This window comes from Rattus norvegicus, chromosome 1 (assembly GCF_036323735.1).
Source record: "Rattus norvegicus strain BN/NHsdMcwi chromosome 1, GRCr8, whole genome shotgun sequence".
NCBI classification, from domain to species: Eukaryota; Metazoa; Chordata; class Mammalia; order Rodentia; family Muridae; genus Rattus; species Rattus norvegicus.
In genome coordinates this window covers 65,439,748-65,465,149 of record NC_086019.1, presented here as the reverse complement: position 1 = coordinate 65,465,149, position 25,402 = coordinate 65,439,748, and the positions used below count along the sequence as shown (strand labels likewise).

Below are 25,402 nucleotides of genomic sequence, written 5' to 3'. Positions count from 1 at the left end.
CCGCCCGCCTGCCGCCCACCTGGGGCAGAGTGGCGGGCGCGGCGTGGCCTCCCTCCAGCGCCCCGGCCGCGTGGCTTGCGGCTTATTTTCCCAGCTGGCAAGCGTCGCGCTGCAGACAAGGGAATGCCTGTGGTGAGTTGTTTATTTTGTTGAAGTTTGCGGTGGGCCCGGAGGACGTGGGGGGCGAATGGCAGGCAGCGGCGGGGATTGTTTTGTTTAGGTCTTGGGTCCACCTGTGTGGTATAAATCTGCCAGGCTCCGGGCTGTGGGGTCCAGGGTGAGAAAGCCCTGGCGTTCCAAAAGCTCCTGGCCATGTTTAATTCGCAATGCCTGGAACCGACTAGAGTCTAAGGAAGGCTACCCCGCACCCAGCTTTCCATGGATGCTTCCCAAGGGACCATCGTTGCCCATGACCTGGGAATAGCTGGCCAGTGAAGTTTTCCCATTCCTCGGGGGTAATGGAGCTGAAGCTTTAATGTGAAAGGAACCCAAGAAAAGAGAGAAAAACTTATCCTCCGGGGCTAGGGGGTGGGTTGGTGTGAAGTTCGGTCAGGGATGTTGGGTTGGCCTGCTTCTACAAACTGGGATCCTGTGTTGGCCAATTTCCCAAAGTAGACTGGTGAAAGGCTGGCAGCTGGCTCCTGAGGGAGCCCATAGGAACCCCTGGGGCTGATGTTAGTACAGCCTCGGCTTCGTTTGCCTGGAAGAAAAGCCTAAATACATTAGTGAGAGGGTAAAGCTTTTAAGGCCTTCTTGGGAGTGAGTGGCTGGCTAATGAGAGGTTAATTTTGTTTCGAAGGGAAGGCTGTGCTGGTTTCCTGAGATAAATGGACAGGAAGCACATTACCTCCAAGCACTGGCAAGCGGCTCCCAAATGCTTTTTGCACCTGCCGCTTCTAGTCCTGAGAGCCAGAAGCGAGCCCTACTGGAATCTGTTAGGGATCAAGGGGCCCGGGATGTAAGCGCGTGATCTCCGTGGTCTCTCTCTTTCTCCAGGGACTCAGCGCTCATACGGAGCCCTGGGGCTCTTCTCTCACACCTAGGTCCTGCGTGTTCCGGAGCTCGGGGGCATCCTGATCCCGCTGAGCCCCCTCCAGGTGCAGAAGGGTTAAGAATGATGTAAGTACAAGCCAGGAGCTACATGCTGCTGGACTCTGGGCTATTCCGGGCCCCCTATTTTCAAACACTGTGGAGCAATGAGCAGCAGGGGAGCCCTTACTCAGGAATGGGTTACACAAATCGCTCATTGCTGGCTTCTCTGTCCTGGGTGAGCTGTTAAGCAGAGACCCTCTTGTTAGGTTTTTGGGTATGGAGATTCAGTACCTGGGGAACAGTTAAGACACAGTTAAGGATTTGGGAAATGAAATTGCATCATGTTTAGAATCCATTAACGTTACTGGCATCCGTTTTAATTACCCATTCGCATGCCCATGGTGTAGGATACTTTGCTGGGTCTCTTAGATGTACTGTTCTGGTCTCTTCGAAAACAAAGAGGAAGAGAGAAAGAATGCAGATGGCAAGACACGAGGTGGATTTTTGGGTTGCTCAAGTTGCCAATCACCTCACTTTTTTTTTCCTAATTAAAAATGTAAAACTTATAATCATCAAATTTGTTCTAGCTTCCTCCCTGGGTTTTTCTTTGTCCAGTCCCAAATTCTGCTTAACCATGCTGCACAGGAAGAGTGGCTGCCCTCTAAAAACCATTCAACATGCTCTTGATTTCCAAGCTGACTTCAAATCTTGCTAACATCCAGATTCACCCCAGACTGTGTCAACAGACCCAATGTCAGGAAAATAAGAACCACCTTGTACTTTAATTGTTAAAAAGAAAAAGCATTTTCCTCCAGCAGCTGAACACTTACGCAGTAATAAAAAGTGAATTGTTAGGCATACATGTCTTAAGCTTGTCAAATTTTACAACAGAGGAGCAATAAAACACCTTAGAGATGAATTTTTTTTCCTCTGAACAGTTTTTTTTTTCCTTGACACCAGGATTCGAAGCAACTCGAGGGTGCCCTCTACTGATAAGAATATCTGGAGCCCCTTGTATTTAAAAAAAAAAAAAAAAAAGCAAAGTCATCAGCAGAAAGATTCTAAATTGAATGTATTGATCTTTAACCTTTTGTTTATATGAAACATGATAATAACATAAGGTTCCTTTCGGAATATAATTAAATATTGAGGTAAGAAAACCCTACATTTTTCTGTGAGCCAGCTATCTAAAAGCACTTAAAATCTTTATGTGTAAGAACATTTTGCCTGCATGTATGTCTGTGCACCATGTGCCCCTTTGGTGCCTGTGAAGGTGAAGGGGATTCAGATCCCCTGGAACTGGAGTTACAGACTATTGTGAGCTGCCAGTGCACACTGAGAAGTGAACCTCGGGTCTTTTGTACAAGCCACTCAACCATCTCTCCAGCTCTAAGCTAAAAGGACTTCTAAGAAGAGTGTCATGCGATCACTCTTTAAAAGAAATATTTTCTGAACTGTATTTCATGGATTATATGTAGTAACTGCAAAATGGTTTTTAAAAAAAAAAGTCCTGATAGCATTTAGTATACACCATTATGTAAAACTGTCAGATCCAGCCCTCCCCCCATCAAAAGTCATTTCTCCAGGCAACTGTGAAGCTATTATTAAGCATATTAAAGATAGACATAAGGCTTGGATTATATCTTGGGTAGTGAAAGGTGTGTTTACCACTTGAATCATCATGGCCTGTAATAAGTAATGAAAAATTACAGTAAAAACAGATAGGTCTCCTTCATTAGGGACCTGGTGGTTTGAGGAATTCACAATGTGTCTAATAAGTAAGATGGTGAGACCTAAGGCTTGCCCCCCAATTATCCTTGTCCATTGATTAGCACACTGTAACATGTGGACTATTAATGTGTCTGTGGTTGATAGGAGATTCCTAATTAGAGATTCTGAGTAATGTAGCAGGTAAAGTTGCAAACTGTAATTTAGATTGCACTAAGTGCATTTTAAATGCCAGTCCTCAACAGTTTGGAGAATGGCAGAGGCAGGGGGAAAGTAAAGTGGCTTCTTAGGAGCACTGACGCCACTCTCCGAAGGAGATAGATACCACTTCACACTAACTGATAACAAATTGGAGCCTATCGTCAACTCCGCACGTGCTTTCTTTTGTCTCCATATATTAGCCCTTCTCCTTAGAGATAATTTGAGGGGGATTGCCCTAGGTTTTGGAGGACAACTCAAGTAGAAACAGACCTAACATTGGATTAATTTAATAGACTGGAAATTTGTGGAAAAGCCACCGAGCAACAAGAAATCGTGGCATAATTGCACTGCATAAAAACTCACCACTCTCATTAATCTAATTACCTTGTAACCGAACACGTTGAAGTTCGCCCAATCCCTGACTCCCGCTCTCCGCTTTGAAGCTGGGAAAATGTCAAAGAAACCAAAACACCAGAGCCTCACGCAGCTGCCAGCGAATTCCGCTGGGAGCTCGCAGGTACCTTCTCAGTCCATCCATCTGCTACGGACCTCGGTGTCATCTGAGTATCTAACAAGGCTTGGCTGGACTCTTGATTTGCCAAGAGACCCCCCAACAAGTTTGCTATGAGGTCCAGCAGTCGATTGGCTGAGTCGGGTGGGGGGTGGGGGTGGGGGGACCTGCTACACTGAGCTTGGGAAAGCGCTGGCTTCCTGCAAGTGGCTGCAGCTAGCAATAGGACAAGGGGTTGGAGAGGGTCATTAAAAACAACGAACAAAAAACTAGGAGGAAGCTGAACCTGAAGCTCATTAATTCAAGGAAAGGTTAAAGGCCGGTTCTCCTGGAACGCGGGCCAAGTGAGAGTCGCTGTCGCCCATTTCTATTGGGTACCAGAAAACAGTGATCGCGGAAAGGGGTGGAGGAGAAAAGCACAAGGAAGCCGGCAGGAGGGAGGCTGGGCCCTGGCGAAGCTGCCCCACCCGCGGGCGGCGGACACGGAACTTGAGTGAGATGCGAGGGCGGGAGGCACGTTCGCAGCCAATGGGGAGTGGAGAAGGCGGGTGATCGGAGGCGGGGCCTCCGCGGATTGGTGAGAGCCCGGAGGGGCGGGGCGAAAGTGCGGGGCTGAGATTGATTGACCGCGCAGGCCGCGGTGCGGAGCTCTCCGGGCCGCTGCCTGCTACGGTTGGTGAGGTTTTCTCGATCCACGCACGTCCAGCCTTCGCCAGCTGGGTCTCAGCCACCCTTGAGCTCCGGGCTGCTGTCGGCGCTCGCTCACGGTCTTTGTATCTTTTTCTCCCGCCTCTTTCTGCCTGCCGCGTCCGGCCGTCTCGATGTCTCTGCGCCCTATTGCCGCCTCCCTCCACTCGCGACGCCCTGCTCATCGCGGCGGTGGCGGCCGGTCTCGAACGCTGGCCTGAAAGGAGGAAGAGGAAGAAGAGAGGCGTGCGCCCTGGCCCATGCCGCAGCCCGAGGCCCGGCCCAGCCACTGCGCCCGCGCCGCCGCCCTCGCAGGAGCGCACGAGACCTGCATGGACGGGCATGGGCGTGAGAGCAGCACCTTCCTGCGCCGCCGCCCCCGCCGCCGCCGGGGCTGAGCAGTACCACCGCCCCGGACTCTGGCCGCCGTCGCCCCCGCCGCCGCTGTTGCTGCTGCTGCTGCTCAGCCTTGGACTGCTCCACGCAGGTAGGCGCGGGCCGGGTGGGGAGCGGGCCGCGCGGGCTTTGTTCTGGGTGCGGAACGCCACGGCCCTGGCGGGCGAGCAGGGCACTCACGGTCGCAGGTTCACGCTCCTGTCTGCCGCCTCTTGCCTTCGCCGGCGACAGCCGGTGGTCCGGTCCCAGCGTGCGGGCTGGAACCGCGTGCGGGACAGACACCCCGGGGCTTTATTGCCCTCTGCAGGGGTGTTTACTGGAGCCAGCTGCTGATCGGGTTTCCACCGCCCTGGTCGCCTGCGAGCGGAGACTCTGTGCTGTTCCTCCTCTACATCTGGGGGTGGCGGCGAGGCCCGGAGTCGCACACGGTGTAAAGATTTTCACCCGAGTTTGGGGGATGAATTCCAAAGAAACTTAAGTTAACCGGGATCTCTTTCGGTTTTGCCAGTGCTGCTTTGGACGCAGTTTGGCGAATCGAGGACGTGCTTTGAAAGCCTTGGGTTTTCGGCTCCTAGCGGGCTTGACAGATGCGCCCTGCAGTGTGGAGGTTCGCACAGCCCCTGCCCATGCAGCACTAGGAATATGCCCTAAGGATATACCTGAACCTGACCCTCGTGACGTGTGATGCCTAATTTTGTTGTCTTTACAAGGAAGTGCCATATCTTTTTAATACTTGGCCTAGACTGTGCATTTCCCTTTAATACAAAAATTAAAAGGATCATTGTTTTACATAGATTTCCTTGGAAGCCCTTTCCCCCTTTGTTCAGCTGACACAACACTAATCTGGAGAATTCTAGTTTAATAACACTCAACTGTACTGAAAACTTTTTACTTGATAAGATATACGAACCGTCCTAAAATAACTGGGAGGCCTTTTAAGTAATGGAATAAAATGACATCGAAGAGACAAGTCTTCGAGGTGTTATAACAGCTGCATTGTAACACTGTCACTTGTGGAAATGGACGGGGTCATGCTAAAATGTAATAGCCAGTTGTGGAATAATTAAATTTGGCTTTAAGTTAGTAATTTAAATAGAACCTTAGAAAAATATCTGCATGCGGTTTCATGGAAACTTTTTGTTAATGTTCCAGTATTCAGGAGCGTTGGGGTGAGAAAAATGTATGATTTATGTCAAACGGTGCGTTTCATGAAAGGGACGCTGAAAGGCTAGGTTGAGCTCTTGGCAGCTTGGATATTGGTTGCTGTGGGGTCCTGACAGGGTTGGAGAGTAGTTCCTGAGGAGTTGCTTGCTGCCCTGTCAAAGGCATGAGAAACTGGACGAAAGGCTTTGGAACACGAGGTTGGTTTCAGTAACTCAGTCTGTGCTCACATTGAGATTGAACCCAAGGCCCTCATTACTGTGAACAACTTGTTGAAGTCGAGCTGCTTTTCAGAGATCTCTTTGAAGAGTGGCTCTATTGAAATGCTGGGGTCCTTTTCCAGACCAGGGAACCGAGGAAGTGCTGCTTGCAGATGGACCACCATATGTTTTCCGTCTGAGTCATATCGCTTGCCTCTGTGCCCCATATGGCTCCATAGCTCCCTCAATTCAGCCTCAACAGATCTCATTTCCTTTACGATAACCTGGCAATTGTGCTGTAGTCACAGTCCCCGTGTGAAGGAAGCTGTCTTGCCTATGTTCATTAAAAAATAATGAATCGAAATCTCTAGACCACGAATCCTTTTAGCACTTCCAGTAACTGGCCGAAAGCACAAGTCACACCAACTGTAGATGGCCTGCTGACACCAAAATAGAAAATTCTTCTTTGTAAGTGCATCGTTTGGATTCTGCCCTTGGGAAACGGCCTGTTTATTTTTCACATGTATTTTATGATTTTATTTTAAGAAGACCTTTGCAGTTCAGGAGTGAATATCACATACCGGCCTTCTTGCTTACTCATACACTCCATGGCCTCCTTGGCCACATCCTGGAGAGTGTTTCTGCCCTGCATTATCTTGGCATTCTGACAGGGGGCTTACATTACCGCCTCTAACAGGCAAAGTGTGCATTGTCATTATAAATTCATGAAGCTTGGATATTTCTGGGTGTATGCTACAAATTAGTCATTATACCGGAGCCTGTGATGGAGCTGAAAATGCTGACCTCAAAGCATTTTCTCTTCAGTTAGCCCTCCACCCTGATCCTCTCCACAGCCGAGGGTAGGCCCCTCATCCAAAGCAAAAGAGCTGTTGTTTTGTGTGTGATTTCTCAAAGCAGTCAGCACCTACCCACCATGAAAAAGGGAAAGCTTAGGAATGGGGGTTGGGTACAATAGAACACTGGGAATGAACGCTGCATCTTCTCCCCCCCCCCCCAAACTCTGGGATTCTGTATCTCCACGCTGTCCTCACTTTTGATATTTTATGACTATTCGAAATAATTATAAGTAACTGTATGCTCAGATAGATTTTATAGACCATAAAAAGAACAAATAGGCCCCACGAGTTTAGCGGAAAGTTCTAGTGCTGTCATTATTTGAGGTCCAAGAGCTGTTCGTTAGGGAGCGATCTTGGCCCTGCTTTTACTTATTTTGCACTTGCTCTGTATCGTACTTTAAAAGGAGGGGTATCATTGTCCCCCAACTGCTTTCTCAGCTATCGGTGACTGACACTAGTTAGTCTCGAACAATCCCAAGTCCAGAGCAAGACCTTGGATACTCCTTTCCCTCGATAAACAACTTGAAGGCTTTTGGAATAGTGAATTGGTTTGACTGTTTTGGTCCTCGCTTTGTTGTCCAGTAAAAGTAGTTGAAAGTAAATGCATTTGTTTTCAAGAAAGGAGTCCTGTAAATCAAACTCCCTTTGTCAGCACTGCACTGAACAAGCCTTGAATGGACCAAACACATGGCAATGACTCTTTTGTTTTGTTTTGTTTTGTTTTTAAAGTGGTCTAGTGATTGCTATAAATCCATTAACTCCAAAATAGTAAAACAATTTTAATCTCCTTTATTCTGGTAAAAAATGAAAATGAAGGCTCAACTGGGTCTTTGAAATTTCACAATGACAGATTGCTACCCTCACACTTCCCTCCAACCAAAGACAAAAATAGTTTACCATTTAATTAAAATTTAAAAACACTGAGGCACCTTTCTAAACAATATAGAGGTTACTAAATGATGTCCTTCATCAGGTGACATTTTAAGTACTGATATCCTGAAATATATTGTATCCACATATTGTAATAATTACATACTTAAAAAGTAACCCACCCACTTCTGTCAAACATGGTGGCATACACCTGTAGTCCAACATTCTGGAAGCTGATACAGAAGGATCGAAAGTTCAAGGTCAGCCTGGGCTGCAATGCAAGGAGACCTGCCTTGTCTCAAAACAAAAGCAAAACCAGGCTCTGCAGAGATGGCTTATCAGTTAAGAGGGTTGGCTGCTCTTCCAGAGGATCCCAACGTGGTTCCCAGCACCCACACAGTGGCTCAGCCATCTGTAAGTCCAGTTCCAGGAAATCCAATACCATCATCTATATGGCCTCCAAGGGCACCAGGCATGCATGTGATGCACAGACATACGTGCAAGCAAAACACTCATATACCTACCAAACATACCACAAAACTAGCCAAAACCAGTGGATCATCCAGTGATGTCAAACCCTCACCACCACCAGTACAAAAGGTGAGACACTTTATGCCAAGAAAAGACCATGAGGCTGTTACAACAGCTGACACATTCTTCAGAAGAGGATGCTGCTAAGATGGGAAGAAATTAAGCTTTTCATAAGTTAAACAGTTAAACACCTACTAGGAATTTTAAGTAACAAATATATGTTACAGTTCATTTTATACAATTTGAAATAGAGGGCCAGTGTTTCTCTTCAGTAAACCTTTTCTCAGTTTTGAAACAATGTATAATTGATTGGTACACATGACTAACCTAGTTTTTTGTTTTGTCTTTTCCTCTTGTGCTCAGAAACATTTCATGAATTGTTATATAAGAGACAAGTGACAGATAATTTGGAATTTCTTAATACAGGACTTTTTATACTTGGGTTTTCATTTTAACTTTTTCTCTAAACTGTTAATTAATTGAATTAAAAGGGAAAGGAGTTGTGTATGATCACACAAACACGTACACAGTCACACACATACAAATTCTTGGCTCGATAGTTCTCTGATCCCATTTTGAAAAACAATTTTGATGTTGCATACTTTTTTAACTGTCTTTTGCCTACGGTTCGCTTGACGTGTTAAGCTTGCGGTATGACAGACATGTGAAGAGAAGTAAAATCGGATCTTGGTCAAGTGAATCACTTTCTTAGCAGAGTACTTAGGTTTGATAGACACTAAGGCGTGGTGACTGGATGTGGTGATGCAACTTATTAGTAATACATCAGGAAAAGTAAAACAACTTACTACTTGAATTTTTTTTTCCTTTGATTTTCTTACCCTGTAGCCATACAAAGCCAGGTAAAGATACTTTAAACAAACTATAATTTAGAGTTTTAGCCTTTCTTCGGTGTGTGTAGGCTTTAATCATAGCTATGTGCATAGTGTATCCCCCCCCCCCCCCCCCGCTGCTTTCCAGAGCAAATTACTCATAGGACTTTAAAACTCAAAACAGCCCATATCTTTGGCTTTGCTTTGGAGCAGAACAATCTTTGTCAAAATAGCAAACAAGAAACAATATTTCATTGGCAATTTTAACCTGGAGGCATTTCTAGACTAGACTCTTGTTCAGTTACCAAAGCTCAAGCTTGTTTGCGAAGGTGTCTTAAAGTGGGAGTATATGAGGTAGAACAGAGAGTTCCTAGGGAGAAAAGCATCTTCTCTCCTGCTGCCCAGGAACTGATGACACAGTTGCATGCTTGATCCTGCCTTCTTTCCCATAGGTGATTGCCAACAGCCTGCTCAATGTCGAATCCAGAAATGTACCACAGACTTCGTGTCCCTGACTTCACACCTGAACTCCGCGGCCGATGGCTTTGACTCTGAGTTTTGCAAGGCACTTCGTGCCTATGCTGGGTGCACCCAGCGAACTTCAAAAGCCTGCCGTGGCAACCTGGTGTACCATTCTGCCGTGTTAGGTATCAGTGATCTCATGAGTCAGAGGAACTGTTCCAAGGATGGACCCACATCCTCCACCAACCCGGAAGTGACCCATGACCCCTGTAACTACCACAGCCATGGGGGAGTCAGAGAACACAGGGGAGGGGACCAGAGACCTCCCAATTACCTTTTCTGTGGCTTGTTCGGAGATCCTCACCTTCGAACTTTCAAGGATCACTTCCAAACGTGCAAAGTGGAAGGGGCCTGGCCACTCATAGACAACAATTACCTTTCGGTTCAAGTGACGAACGTGCCTGTGGTCCCTGGATCCAGCGCAACTGCCACGAACAAGGTAAGTACATGTCTTTCCCCCCTTTCTACTCAAGTTGTTTGGTCCTTCAGACAACTGATAAAATGCGTTGTTATAAAGGCCTCGTTCAGAGGAGCCGTCTGAATATCTTCTTGGGAAGTTATTAACAGGGTTGGTAAAGGTTTGAAATTGTTTGATGAAAGATCTTCTCCGGCATGTAAGACGTGGGTCTAAAGTTAACTAGACAGTGATATGAAGGACAAAACATAACAGTGAAATCAAGTTCTCCAGGGAGGAAAAGGCGGGCCTGTTTAATGAGGAAAATGTGTGTGCTCCCCAGTGCTGTCTTGTGAGTGCTTGTGTGTGTGACTCTTCTCAAAGAAATCCACATTCAGAGTCTTCAGATGACGAGAGAGTGGGTGTTTTGAGTAAAGAAAGCTGTGAAGCCTGGGGCAGTGGCCCATCAGGAAACCTACTTTATTGGAGATTTAGAAGCTATAGTAAATGTAATGGCGGTAAGCCAGGCTTCCCAGTGGCAAACCCACAATGGTGCTTTAGTTACTAACCTTTTGGTAACCAAGGAAGTTAAGGATTGGCTGTTGCTGAACAGTGCCATATAAGCCCTGTGTAACTTCACACCCTCTTTTAACAGTTTCAAGTCAGAAGCTAAGAAGAAAGTTGGCAAAATTAAGTTGAGCTTACCCTGAGCCAGTGTCTGTGAGCCTGGTTTGTTTATTTTCAAGAAATTGATCATGTATAGGGAGAGACCTTTGATGTCAGCTGCAAGGTACGATGTCTTCCCGCAAGGTGGAAGAGACTGTCAGGAGGGTCTGCAAGGACCAGTCAGTGCTAAGTAACTGACCTTTCATAAATAAAGTCAGAGGAGTTTCTCCTAGTGTCCAACTAACCCCCCTCCTTCCCTGTCTTCCCCGGCCATGAACCCCACAGATAGATTTGCTTTGATTTCCTGTATTTATTATACCTGCTCTTTAGTAGTCATAGACTAAATACAATTGACAGAGATCAAGCTTTGGAAGTCCTGTGGCTGTTCCTTTGGCTCCCTCCCCTGCCTCCAAATGTGTGGCATATTTTTAAGTGAGTTTAAATTATTTTACTTGGCATTTTGTGAAGGGAATTTTACAACACCTCAGGAGATATCTGGAGACACCCAGGAGTGTCACAAATCTAAAAATAGAAGCCATTGCTCTTGAACACAGAGAGCTGTTCCAGCGCAGCAGACTTTTTAGGGGAGTCTCCAAAATGTTTATATTTCAACCCTGTAAAATCTCAGGCTTGCCTCTTGCCTTAGCAAATTCTACATCTCAAAAATAAAGCTTTCTTTCTCTGGCTCTTATATGTTTATAAATAACTTTTCTATCATAGATCTCAGAATATGGGGTTCGTAGAAAAGTTCACATATATTATATATATATAATATGTGTGATTATGAGACTGGTGAGAAGGCTCAGCAGTTAAGAGCAGCTACCGCTCTCGTAGAGGACTGGGTTCAGTTACCAGCACCAACTTGACAGCTCACAACCATGTGACTCAAGTTCTCTGTTCTGATGCCCTCTTCTAGATTCTGAAGACACTTGCATGTATGAACTCAAGGCACATACACACTCAACACAAAAACCCTTAAGATATATATATATCTAAGATTATGATATATCATTCATATATATATGTATATATATATACATATATATATATATATATGTATGATTATGAAGTTGTAAGGTAGGCCATTGCCAAAAATCTAGGATTACAACATTCATAAGACACCTCAAATGTGGCAATAGTTATCCATTGTTCAAATAGTTGAGGATTTGGAAGACTTTTGGTCAAATTAAATAATAATTTGTTGCACACACACACACACACACACACACACACACGTGTATATGGAACAGTGCATTTAGATTAGCAAATAAATAAATATACATACACACACACATACAAGTCTGTTTTCTTGATCTGGTAAGAGCCCAAGTCTTTGTTCTTTCAAAATGGAGGAAAAGTCCTCTGAAGGGGTTCAGGAGGTCAGCTGGAGTGTGTGGTTTCTGGCTGCGCTTTAGCGCTGTTCCCCCATGCTGCTCAGCCATACTCCATGGCCCTCCGCCATTGTGCTGTGTGTTGCTGAAATCAGCAAAGGCCGATTACGCTGCACAGGCTCGTTTTTAAGGACTTTAAAGAAAAAGTGGTAATAAAAATAAAAACACATGAGGCACAATGTCCTTACAAAATACATTCTAAGCGAAATCTGATTTTTTTTCAAAATCTGTTTTAAAACATTTTCTTTTATTAAAAAGTTTTGGAAGGGTTTCCTTCATGTGACTCTCAGCACACAGTAGCCTTTTCCGTTTTTTGTCTCTGTGACAAGTACCCGAAGAGAAAGCGGCAAAAAGGGAGAGAAGGGTCATTTGGGTCTCAGTCCTATCTTGACCAAATCCACTGATTTGAGCCTCAGACAAGACAAAGTACAAGCATCCAGTTGTGCAGAGAGAGGAGAAAAGAAAGAGTGTAAGCGAGGAGGCTGGGGACAAGGTGTAACTTTCTGGGAAGGTGGCCAGCTCCTTCCACCTAGATGCCAGCTGCTTCCCACCACTCCCCAGATTCTATATGAATCCACCAGGATTGTCCCACCAGCTAGAACACTTCCCATAAACAAGGGTCCCAACCCAGTCTCCTGGGTATTCTTGCACTGAGAATTGCTGGATCTACCCGACCAACACTGTAGGAAGCGTACCTGCGTGCTACATCTCTGTACTTAAAGAGTAACTGCCCCACGGAAGGCCATCTGTGAGGCTGAAGTGTTACGTTTAAACATCCATGCATCTCACTGTGAGAAATGCTAGACACTGGGTGTTCTACTCAGTGTGAGGTCACTAAGACAACTGGCTTCTGGGAGCCTGGCTTCATGAGCCAGCCACCTGCAAGTTGAGCTTAGCAAGGTCTCCCTTCCAAACATATCTGCCCCCTGTCACCAAAGGACACCTAAACAGATTAAAGTAAGATGAAGTCACTGTACTCGGGGACATTTATTAAGTACACTTTTTTCTGCATATGAGCAGCGAGTGGGTTCAGACAGATAGACCTACAGTCTAATGTGTCTTTATCTCTCCTTATCCACTCTTCTCACCACACACTGGCTCTCCCTTCCCCAAGGGAAAAGAAGGGCTTGTTTTCCAGGTGGTCACGGTGTGCACGTTTGCTTTCTTAGGGCCTCCGTGTTTTTGTTTAGACCCTGCTCGCTGGAAGAGACTGTACTAGTGGACCAGCTCACCAGGTCGATGTGTTACTCAAGGAGGGAAGCCAGGGCAAGCTTTTCATCTCTCCACCCCGGGGCTGCAAGAGTTTCTGGCACACCTACACACATCACCTCATCTCAGATAGACATCTTCCCCACCTTTGGCTGTGAGAGGCAGCTGCAGGCATGCAGGCACAGAGAATGTGAAATGGGGGGGCTGGGAGGGGGGAGATGGCACTAGAACTAGAAACGTTAGGAGTGCAGAGATAAGGGTTTCCTGCTGGGGAGGAGGCAGTCACACCTTGCCAGTTCCAGAGAAGCACTGGGCAGTGGCTGTCCTGACCTCACACGCCCCAGAGGAGCCAGGTAGCCTATCCTCGGGACACCTGGCTTAGGACCTTTGCTTCCCATTTTCTTTGCCACTTTCAGACTCAACACAACCGCTCAGTAGCCTGGGTCTCTGCCCTTAAACAGAGGTCCCTAGAAAGGATACGTAAATGCATGATCACAGAAAGCGATTAGAAAGTAAAACTTCTCAATCCCTTTGCATGTGCCCATGTATTAAAGTTGCTGAGACAGGAGTAGAGTTTAGTGGTAGAGGCTTCCTACTGTGAGTTACCTCCTCAGACCTACAAATGAAAATGAAAGTGGACACTGTTTAAATACTCAGTCTGGGGCTAGCAAAATGGCTCAGTGGGTAAAGCGCCTGCAGCTAAGCCTGACCCACCTGATGTTAGCTCAGGAAGTAAAGTGGTAGGGGAGACCCGACTCTACAAACTGTGCTCCGATTCCAACGTGAGCTCTCCGTGCAAACACAGAATAAACAGATAAAATGTAACTTAAAGAATTAAAACTCAGTCTCTTAAGTCCATTTTCAATAACCTTTCAAAGTGCTTTTCAGTTAAACTTTCGTGTTACCTACCTAACAGTGACCATATTTTTAGTGATGATTTTCACAAGTATTCCTCCGCTTTATTTTTCCCTCTAGCTTGTCTGTATTCACATTCTTTCCCACTTCTCTGGCTTTCTATAAAATACTTAAATCTCATGTAAACAAATCAGAGGTAGGGAAGGTTGGGAACCACACATCCTGGGCTCCTCCTTGAGCCACGGAAAGGGTTTGCTGTAAGGCAGGTTAGTTACCTTTAAGAAAGGGGTTGTTCATTATGCTTCCCTGAACCAGATGACCATTGGCCAAGTAAGACACTAGTTCTTGCAGTGGCCACCACCTCCTGCTATCCTGTGGGCCGCACCCAGTGCCGAGCCAAGGCAGTTTCATATCTATACATCTCAAGCTCTTTAGCTGCTCTCTTGGAAGTTGTGAGAGTTTCCACCAGACATGTAGACAGCTTGGTCTTATTTCTTTTTGGTTAATATCTTTCTTGAGCAGTGTAGCCTAAGGTCTCCATTCTGATAAAATCCACCTTGGTAGCACTAGAACATGTTGTGGCCACTCTTTCTGATGGCCCTTAGACACTCGCACAGCAACAGTGGACATGTAGGTCATCGTTCTGGAGTCATCTGTTGCTCAGACATGCCCGCATTGCAAAAGCTTTCAGCTGTCGTTTTAAATGCATCTCCAGATCACGGTTCAGAAATCTGTACTCTCTTGACCTCACACCTTAGCATATTTGTTTCTTGTAGCCAAGTTTCTATAATGACTTGTTTTAATAACTGTGAATACCTTTGAGCTACACAGTAGTGATTTTTTAATTTTTATCAATAAAGATGTCCCTCCTTCACTGTGGTTGAATTGTGCTTAGATGTATGGACCTGCATTCAGTGGTAGTCATGGTGGCAAAGGGTCTAATTTTAGAAGTATCTAAACATTGAAATCTAAGATTTGCTTTTGTAAGATATGTGTGTGTGTGTGTGTGTGTGTGTGTGTGTGTGTGTGTGTGTGTGTAATAATAGCCATTTGTTCCTTTTGATCCTTTTTGACTACAAAGATACTAGTTTATAGTTGTAGCTCCCTTGGTGTAATAATTTCTGATAAAAAATGTCATTAATTTGGTGCTGCTGTATTTTTTTTATCCTTAAATCATCATGTAGGAGATGTAGGGGTGAGCGTAGCTTCGGTATTGCATTGTCTGGGCTGAAATGTACAACATTAGGCAAGGGTGGGTTTGTGTGTAGACCCAGCTGTCCTCAGAGCGTCTTGGTAGAATGCATTGATTCCCAGAGACATTAGTTAGCAGGTTGACACGGCTGTCAGGAAGCAATAGAGAGCAGCTACTGTGGAAGTGCATCACAGGCCATCCCCCAGGCACACCCCTCCTGCCCTGCTTGCTCCTGGGATTTGGCACCTTTGTCTTCCCACCTCCCACAGCCAGTGCCTGCCACCTGCATCTATATTTCTACCATCACCAGTCTTAATTACCTTTCAGAGTCCCATCTAATTTTTAAAACCCTCGCTAAGTCATGAGTTAGACATTTTTGTCATTCCTGATATTTTTTTTTTTTTTAGACATAGCACTGAAATGTTAAAGACTGGGTTTTAGAAGAACAGAGGAGCTGTGCTTCTGGATGGGACTGGTCTGCTGTCTTTCTCAAGGTCCCAAAAGGCTCTCGTTTGTACTGGATTATAAGGTGTTAGCCAAAGGAACTACCGTGTGGTATAGTTTCAGTAAACTGCCTGGAGGTAGAAAGATTTCCAAGTGCTTGTTAGGGAAGAAAGGGGAAAGGAGAATTGTCACTGGGTGACTGGTGTATACAGTACGAGAGCATTTGGTAAGACAGATGGGCTCCTTAGTTATTCTTTCTGCTGTGTTTTTCAAATAAGGTATCACTTTGGTTTTTCCACATATGTTTAAAAAAAAAATACTCTGGGTAAAAAGTTCTTTACCATCTTTTAATCTTCTTGACACTGCCCACTCCCATCCCAGATGTCCTTGGAAGGAGGCTTTCTAAAATCCCCCTTGGTAAGTGAAATTAAACGAGGTTTGTCCAAGCCAGGCAGGATTCCTTGTGTGGTATAGGCCTCTGTTGCTGCAAAGCACATCCACACTCCTCCATAGTTTAAGGCAGGGGCAGGAAGCCAAGTCTGATACACAGCTGAGAGTCAGAACTTGTTTCACTGTCAAGTTTCCAAGTGTCTCTCTCTGCCCTGCTCAGTTTTCTTTGAGTCAACCTTTGGAGGGGAAGGGTCGAGAAGGAAACGCTGGTTGGTTGGTTGGTGTTCCCATGTGGTGTTGTTGCTGCTGCTGGCTTCAGCTAATGCTAGCCAGACGTGTTCTGCCTGGCATATGGGCTGAGAGTTACCTACGGTGTGCAACATTGCAACAGTGAAACAATGAAACTGCAACAGTGACAATGTTCCCTTCCCCGCTTTGTCTTTGTTTTGACTGCCAGAAAACTTGCTCTTCCAGTGTTTGGATTTTGTGTTCTTGTGGGTGGGGTAATTTAACCAAGTGCTCCGCCTGTCTGAGTGCTAAGGAGCAAGAACTAACACACCTAAGAGAGATTAACCTGGAGAGCCTTGGAGTGAACCTATGGTACTGGTGGGTCCTAACTGGAACTCAAGTGAAACCAGCTTCCTAGAGAATGGGAGCTCTTTCTGCTCCACAGCTGATTATTTCAATACCTGGGGCCGGGGAGGGAGTTCAGCTAATTCTGGTAGGTTTCTTTTATGTTGGCTTTCTGTCTGCACTGTGGAGATGGACACCTCAGCATTTACACATGAACTTCTCATCTCCCGTGCAAGTGCTCTTGACAGATTCGGGCTTCAGTCTGGACCTACAGACATTTGTCAGGTACTGACATCTTCCCGTCTTCCTGCCCAGGCACAAGGATGTTTTTGGCCAGTTACTGACCTTTTAAAACATGTGGGCACCAATTCTGAAGGTCTTAATCCTTTTCTCTTTTGTTTCTGGGAACTTGAAATTGAACCTAGAGCTGGCAAAATTGGTATATTGTGAAGACGATGAGGGTTTTTCTCCCTTTCTCCCCTCCCTAATGCTGAGAAGTAATCAGAGAGGCCATGGTTTCCCACAATCCATCAGTCGAGGAACCACAGTGGAACCTAGACCCTGAGCACTTGCAGGATCTGACCCCTGGAAACTGGGACCTGTGTGACAGATCCTGCCTAGCTGAGGGCTGTGAAGTTGCTGAGATTTGCAGGCCTGGAGGGCTTGCCTCCTCATGCTCGGCATGGTGTTACTCTGGTGTGTAGAAGGAAGTTGGCTAACTTCCCCACCTCTGTGCCTATTTATGCTTCCCGCCTTCCTTGTTTTAATTATATAGAAACTGGTTTTTGAAAGTTGGCATTTCTGTGCCTGTCCGTCTCGTGTGTTATCCCTGGGCCAGATTGCTTTCCTTCTCGGAGTTTTTTCCAGCAACTGGACCGATGCTTCTCTGGACCACCCTAGCAGCCTTCAGCTGTGGGTGTCCTTCCCCTCTGGTTTGGCTTCTTAGTTCTCCATCTGCTGCCAAGTACCCCTTCAGCAGCCAAAGCTGCCCCTGTTCTTGCTTGTGCTCATTACCTAGGGCAACACCGAAGGCTGCATCCTGCCCATGAGTGCTCAGAGCAGAGAGCTCTGTAGAAGCAAACACGCCTGGTACCTGTTTTGAAGGCATATATAACCCTGGTCTTGCCTAAACCCTAAAGGAGTCTAGGGTAATATGTTGCTCACCTTATAAACGTGTGCTGTCTTAACTGTTGGTATATTGTCCTAACCAATAAAAGTAATTAACATCTTATACTTCTGCAATTCCTAGACTTTCTGCGAGTATAATATTTGATGTAAGCTGAGTAGTGATTGTAAAATTGCTTTCTGGTTTATTGAGTTTACAACTTCCTAACAGACCCTCTCCCTGATGCTTTTGGGAAAACGGTCAGTGACAGCATGTACCTCCCGCCCAGCATTTAGTATACTGCATATAAACAGACTCTCGTCTGGGTTCTGCATCAAATTGTTCAGACAGAAAGTTACTCTGAATGAGTGTGTGTGAATTTCCCCATTTCACAAAAGTGAGAGAGAGTTACGCTCATTTTCATATAACTAAAGGTCAGTTCCCTCCTTGCCTGCACAGAAGAGGCCTGCCCCAGCTAGAATCCACACTCCAATGACCCTGGAAATAAAGTAAGGTGCAGTCGAGGGCCTCAGCTTCTTTCAGAGCTTCCTCCATGAGCTTCTCAACATTGAGAAAAATTGGCCTCCTGAGTAGAATTTAGGTTTGTTAGTACTGGAGACAAAGCCAGTGTGGCTTCAGTATTGCTGTTGTTGGAATGGTCATGTTAATCTGTCTAGAGGACTGAGGGGAAAAGCCGTATTCTACTTACATGTGCAGGCCTGAGAGGGGCCCTGAGCCCGGTCTTGATCTCCTTGAGGGTCTGCTGGTGTTTTTTTTTTTTTTTCCAACATAATTACTCCCAGGTGACTTGACAACATGGACATATCAGTTAATTAGATGAAATAAAATTCGCTTTAACTTCCTTGTACATGGCAGAATTTTAAACAGATACAAATCAAATTACCTTTCATTGCTTCAGTTTCGTTTCTAGTCCCATGTTTAGCTCTAAAAGCCCAGTTCTCTTGTTGAGGATTCATTCAAGAAAGTTCTTTGCACTTGTGGTGCTAAGTAGTCTGCTGGAACCCTGGTAAATGTTTCTTCCACAGTGTGTACCAGAGCTACAGTCTACACAGAGAACTGAGGGCAAAGCCTTTGGGGAGTTGTGTTTTAAAACCTGTGCGTGGTGTTTTCCAGGCTGGGAAGATTTCTCTGTATCCTGGGGAAGCAGGGCCTAGATTTTCCTCATGACTTGTTCAATTCCATTTCATATATTTCCTTTACCTGCCAGTTGGAAAGAAGCAGGCAGGTGCCTCTTAACTAATGGTACTCAACCTGTGGATATCAAACACCCTTTTCACAGGGGGCGGCCTTAGACCATTGGAAAGCACAGATAAGTACTTACATTAGGATTCATAACTGTAGCAAAATTACAGCTATGAAGTAGCCACAAATAACTTTATGGTTGGGGTCACCACAACACAAGGAACTGTATTAAAGGGTCACAGCATTAGGAAGGTCGAGGACGGCTGCTCTTCCTTTACAGCAGCCCTTAAGTTCTTTCGGCCTTTTGTGTGTGGAAAGGTTGATTTGTAGCTGCTATCCCTCTCTCCCTCATAGACCTTGTGGGTGGTAGAGATCTCAGGAGTGAGATTAAAAATGAATGAGGAAAGCTAGAGTAGTTTGTCTAAGGTGGGGTTAAGAGGAACTAGACGGAGGACGTTTAACAAAAGACATTGATGTTTTAAATGCACAGAAATGCCACCCATCAATAATAAATGGTGTGGCATGACAGATGTGACAAATTGAGTTATTACTGCACATGGATCAGTTAGTGGAGGGAAGCCAGCAGCATAGCCACTGTTTTACAGCTTTTAACTGCGGAGTGAAAGCTCTAAACAGTCTGAACACCCATTTTAGGATTACGATGGCTGCTATATTAAAATTCTTAAAGTTTGTAATTTGCAGAAATTCCAGTGAAACTTTGAATATTATTGAAGTGAAAATTATTACGGGTGAACAACTTTGCTTTTCTTGAGAGTTGGACAATCTAAAATGGATTTCGTGCTGGTCACGGCTGAGTGCTGGTCGAGAGCTTGTGTTGTAATTGTTCTGAGGAATGGCATCGCAGTACAAAAGTCAAGTCATGTGAAACTGCCACCCAGAGTTTTTTCTACATTGCATTGATTAGGAATCTAGGTCCCTGCTTAGTACACACTGAAATTATAAGGGACTTCTCAGGGACCCTTTCCCATGCTCTGAAGTTCTTTCAGCCTCCCTCTCCCCCCAGCAAGTTGATTCAACAGATAATTTTATACTCATGCCCAAGTGAGAAATCACATTGTAATTTTATCGGATGGAAAGTCTCTTCAAGTAAAATGGGTAGACAAAACCCATGAGGTAGAGTAGAATATTTGATAGGTACAGGTCCTAGAGAATGCTAATTTTCCACGAGCCCTGTATCACAGAAGGTGATGGGTGAGGGGTGTTTAAAGTGAGTCCAGAGTTCCAGGTTGGAATTGCTGTGCCTAATGAAAAAACCAGGCTTGGTTAAACATGAAGCTATTCCACTCATCTTAATATAGACTCCTGTGTGTCTTTTTCGGTAACTCGTTTGCAATTGGATATCTCTGCTTTGTTGCCCCAACAAAAGTGAATTCCTTTTCTCTCTTCCTAATGTGAACAAAATGCCTGTAGTGTTGCGTGCAGTGCCAAGCTGGCCTGAAGGTTTGTTAGCCCAGAAAGACTCATGGCTGAGTTGTTGAGCTTTCTGTTTTTAAATGTGTTGTAGTTGAGAGGATCCTCATACCGTGAGGATCACGACTGTGTGAAACAGTGTTGTTGACTTTTAGTTTGGTTAACCTTTAGCGTTTTCTGTCCCTCCTCCGGTGTTTTCAGGTACAGAATTTACTTTTCACCTCCTAGCAATCCCAGCTTGTCTTAAAAAGGGACTTGTCAAACTGGCGTTAGAGCCACCAAATAAATCTGTTTACAGTCTCCTTAGATACCCACCTCAGAACCCCTCACAGGGGAAGGCCCTGGTTAGAGTGAGCAGCTCTCCTGAGTCATCTCTGGTCACCTTCTCTGGCTTGTTAAGAAGGTGTTGAAATGTGAGAAGGGCTGGTCGTGAAATCAAATTGTGGCTCTGGGCAATTAGGAGAGAAAGGCCCGGGTTTTCACAGCACATTGTCTGGCTTTCGACTGCAGCTGCAAACAACGGATATGAACTTAGCCAGTTGCTGTCGTGCAGCTGGCTCTGATCTGGGCTTTGTAACTGGCTGAAGTAAAATGAAATGGCTGGAAAATTCCAGTCAAGTAACACCAGTGGGAACATGTGGAATTAAATAGTGTGAGCAAATGCCGGCTGACTTGGGGAAAAACTTCAGACATGAGCTTGAGGGTGGTAGTCAGGATTTGGGGGGCATTTCTGGCCTTTTAAACAAGGGTCCATTGTTTTGACTAGTTTCCTTGCAGGAGCTAAGAGTCTCATGCCCTCAGAGTTTCTTACAGAGTGTGTGGCTTGCCTGCCTTCTTGATTCAGGTCACCCAGTGTCCTTTAGTTTATTTCTTTTTTTAAATTAAAAAGCAGAACAAGCAAACTGTTGCCGCGTAACCAACAATAAGCCGAGTCTCAGGCGATGTCAGATGGTGCTGGGGGAGCGGCACACAGACCCTCTGTCCCTTCCCAGTTACCCTCTCTCACCAGAAGCTGGCTGCAAAAACGGGAGGGGGTTCATTTGTTACAGATTTTATAAATGTTAAAATAAAAGGATTCCACAAGGAAGAAGGTGGGTCTTGCTAAGGAAGGTTTTGTATTATCAATGGGTAGGGTTTTTTTTTTTTTCTCCCTGAACTATTTGCTTCATTTGGAAAATTAAGAGCTTACAGGGAAAAGCCATGAGGAGTCAGAGGCCCCGGCAGTGTTTGGGGCAAACCTCTTCTGTTACTAGGTTTGGGGCTTGTTATCTCTGCCAGTGCTGTGCTTGCCAAATAATCCCCTGTCACCGGGATTAAGCAGGGATGCGAAACATTTGATTAAGAGACTTAAAGGACTCTCTCTGCAGGCACATGATTGGTAGTTGTTGCGGATACCCCACCCCCACCCCCAAAGAGCCTCTGTTTTTGTCTCTCAGTATTTATATTAATAGTGATGAGTCATGCAAAATGGAGATAGTCCAATGAATGATCTCCCTGTAGAAGGCAGGGCTCTGTTATCATTAATTAAGTCCCTAGAAGCTTCTGTACGTCTTAGCAAGGAGCCCCCACCTCACCCCAACTATGCTTGCTGTCCCTTGGTGATTTTTAGAAGGAGACAAATAAATGGACTGTTCCCAAGGCCTCAGTTCTCCCTCCAGCACTCCCCTCCAGCTGTGTTAACTTGTACCTCTTCCACCCCACAGATCACCATTATCTTCAAAGCACAGCATGAGTGCACGGATCAGAAGGTTTACCAAGCTGTGACAGATGACCTGCCGGCTGCCTTTGTGGATGGCACCACCAGTGGGGGGGACGGTGATGTGAAGAGTCTTCACATCGTGGAGAAGGAGAGTGGCCGATACGTAGAGATGCATGCCCGCTACATAGGCACCACAGTGTTTGTGCGACAGCTGGGTCGCTACCTAACCCTCGCTATCCGGATGCCCGAAGACTTGGCCATGTCCTACGAGGAAAGCCAGGACTTGCAGCTGTGCGTGAATGGCTGCCCCATGAGTGAATGCATTGATGATGGACAAGGCCAGGTGTCTGCTATCCTGGGGCACAGCCTGCCCCACACCACCTCAGCACAGGCCTGGCCTGGCTACACACTGGAGACTGCCAGCACCCAATGCCAAGAGAAGATGCCAGTGAAGGACATCTATTTCCAGTCTTGTGTCTTTGACCTGCTCACCACTGGTGATGCCAACTTTACTGCTGCGGCCCACAGTGCCTTGGAGGACGTGGCAGCGCTGCACCCGAGAAAGGAACGCTGGCACATATTCCCCAGCAGCCATGGGGGACACAGCGATCTGCCTGTTGGTCTTGGACTCACGTGCTTGATCCTTACTATGGTTTTGTAGGAGTTCTCTGTTGTTTTTGTTTTGTTTTTCTGTTTTGTTTTGGTTTTTTGTCTATAGCAAAATTTTAAATATATATTGTCATAATATATTGAGTGAAAAAGTATATATGTATATACCATGTATATGACAGATGTTTGTCCTGGAACACCAGATTGTACATTATGTGTTTGGCTGTTTTCACATATGTCTGTTATAGTGTTTTTTGATTGTATCAATTTTGTTTTGCCGTTTTGTGAAATGTTTTATAATGTCCCTGCCTAGGGACCTCTTAGAAAGCACTTTATTTTTTATATATTAAATATTTATGTGTGTACCTGGTTAATATGTACAGTGCATATACACAGACACCAACCACAGCAATCCCTTTGGAGGTGACTAATTTATAGCTCCTCTGGTTGCTCCTCCTGCCCTTCCCGTTACTACTGATTTGCCAAGGTACCGGTTCCTGATGGAGCTGTCTCCCTTCCTTTGAAGTCTCAATTTGAAAGTTGTCCCCTCACTTGTAAGTACTTTTGATTCTTAAAATGTGGATCTCACTAAAGAGCCCCATTTCTAACAGCTCACTTTTCCAGAACATGGGGGCATTAGTGCTACACCTGCAGCCATTACTCATGTGCATTTGAGCACATATGGCCGATTAGATTGACCCTTCTGAAGCTGCTCTTTGTCAGGTGCCAGTCTGGAGGTGGCCATTTCAAGTGAATACCAGGCACCTTGCTATAGCCCAGCTAATAACTCTTTTCCATCCTCTGTCCCTGTTTAAACTGTACTTTCCCCTCCATTAAGTCGTTAGGCAAAACAAAACCATCAGCTTAGAAGAGATCATGCCTCGCTCTCCTTGGTAATTTGTAAAACTCACGTTCTTAACTTTCTCCTTGGCTGCTTGGAGTCCTAACAGTGTTCTCTGGCTCTGCTCCAGCATCTCCTTAACCTCCCCTCAGGATTCCAAACACTGGCTGTTAGTACTCCTCTGATTGAGGTCCAGTGGTACAGCCTTAAGAACAGAAAAATCTGTCTTGGTGTATATTAGTGGGCACTTGCCCATGGATGCTATTGAGTCCTGGTGTTAATAACCAGGCATTTCACTCCCCAAGTGATGTCCACCTTTGCAGCTGTCTGCCATCTTAACACCTGTAGATGAATATTATAGTTACCTGCCAGTTAGTGAAATCCTCCTCAAGTAAAATCTCTCCTTGCCTCTTCCATTACACCAGCTATAAAAGGGACATAACAGAAGACAGTGAGACTAGCAAAGTTAACTCCCGAGTAGGTAGGTTTGTATTCTATCTAAATGTGTTTGGTTCCAAAAAGTAATAGGATTTGTGTTTTCATATTTAAGGTTTGCATTAATGCGCTCGCAAAGATACAAACCTTAAATAAAGTCATTGGGACATGGCGATGCCCTTTGACATGTCCTGTTGGCCAGGGGGACTGACAGGCAAAGGCTGTCAGTAAACGGAATCTTTTGTGAAGTTGTGTTTCTTAGAGAAGTGATCTCACCCATGGGATGCTCATGTAGAGGTGGCAGATTCTTACCTTGGGGGCAGTTAGGAAGGTACCCTGCTTTGTGTTCTTAAAGGTTGAACTCCAGAGAATTAGGATCTAGCCCTTTGAAAGAAGGTCCTTGTAAGAAAGCTGTATTAGGACCAACCAACCCTGAGCCTTGAAGCATGGCCACCTTTGTTCACCTATGAAGCCATGTGCCAAGCTCAGAAGCTGTCAATAGCTAAGTGACTTGTAATTGAGTAGAACGAGGGAGGGAGAGTGTTGGATACTTTTAACCACTATTTTTGTGCAAATGTAAAAGTAAAATAGAAGGTCCTGCCGTGTCTTCCTTTAGAGTATGTGATCCATACACCTTTGATCCTTTTGAGGAGAACAAAGCCACCATGTCTATCCATAGTTTGGAAGAGAAAGTTTGCCTGTTTAGCTGTGTTGTTTAGCTGGGAAGGGTGGATGCCATGATACACTACAGCAGTAGTATTAGTAATAGCGTGTTGGAGGTTCTCCTTCATATTAGTGTCCCTACGCGTCCTTTACGGTTCCCACAGATAACTTTTAGAAGTAAAGTACTTCTGTAGAGAAGGGCCAGATTTTCTTTGGGGTTTCTAAGGAACATAGTGCTTCAACTTGTTTCATGAAGTCCATAGCCAGAAGAATTTCAGCCCGTACTGGCAAACAGATAGGCTATTGCTTTTCACGGGTCTCCTGGGAGAGCTTGAAACTTGGGGCAAAAACACTGATTTTTTCACAGATCTTCCCAGGTCTCTCTTAGGAAAGACTCAAAAAACACATTGCCCTCTTTGCTGTGCCTGAAACCCACCCCCATTGTGTCGAGTCCTTGCAGAGAAACCTGTAGATGTGGTTCATAGGTATATGAGTAAGCATCTGTGTAAAAGCAGTGAGTGTGTGCTATGTAAATACGTTAAATTATTATGCTAGAAAAATAAAGTTACGGACCATGCTGCCCCATGTCTGCTCTGTGATTACAGTGACACCTGTTGGACGAGCTGAGGAACCTCTGCAGGAGGAGGAAGGGACTTAATACCTAATCAGTTTTCATGAGTTGTACTTGCCCACTAGCCCGCTTGACTGTTACTGTAGTTCTTTTTTTTTATAACCTTTAAGCGATCACAAATAAAGCAGTGCCCCACTGGTCCGAA

The 25,402-nt window shown here is 45.3% G+C and overlaps 1 protein-coding gene across 1 annotated transcript; it reads left to right on the top strand.

The window, feature by feature from the left end:
• Rgmb (repulsive guidance molecule BMP co-receptor b) lies at nucleotides 1–25,402 on the top strand. Its single transcript, XM_006227982.5, has 5 exons — nucleotides 1–132; nucleotides 1,044–1,119; nucleotides 4,384–4,646; nucleotides 9,457–9,965; nucleotides 22,083–25,402. The coding sequence occupies exons 2-5, from the start codon at nucleotides 1,115–1,117 to the stop codon at nucleotides 22,737–22,739; spliced, it is 1,434 nt and encodes a 477-aa protein (XP_006228044.1). The 5' UTR covers nucleotides 1–132; nucleotides 1,044–1,114; the 3' UTR covers nucleotides 22,740–25,402.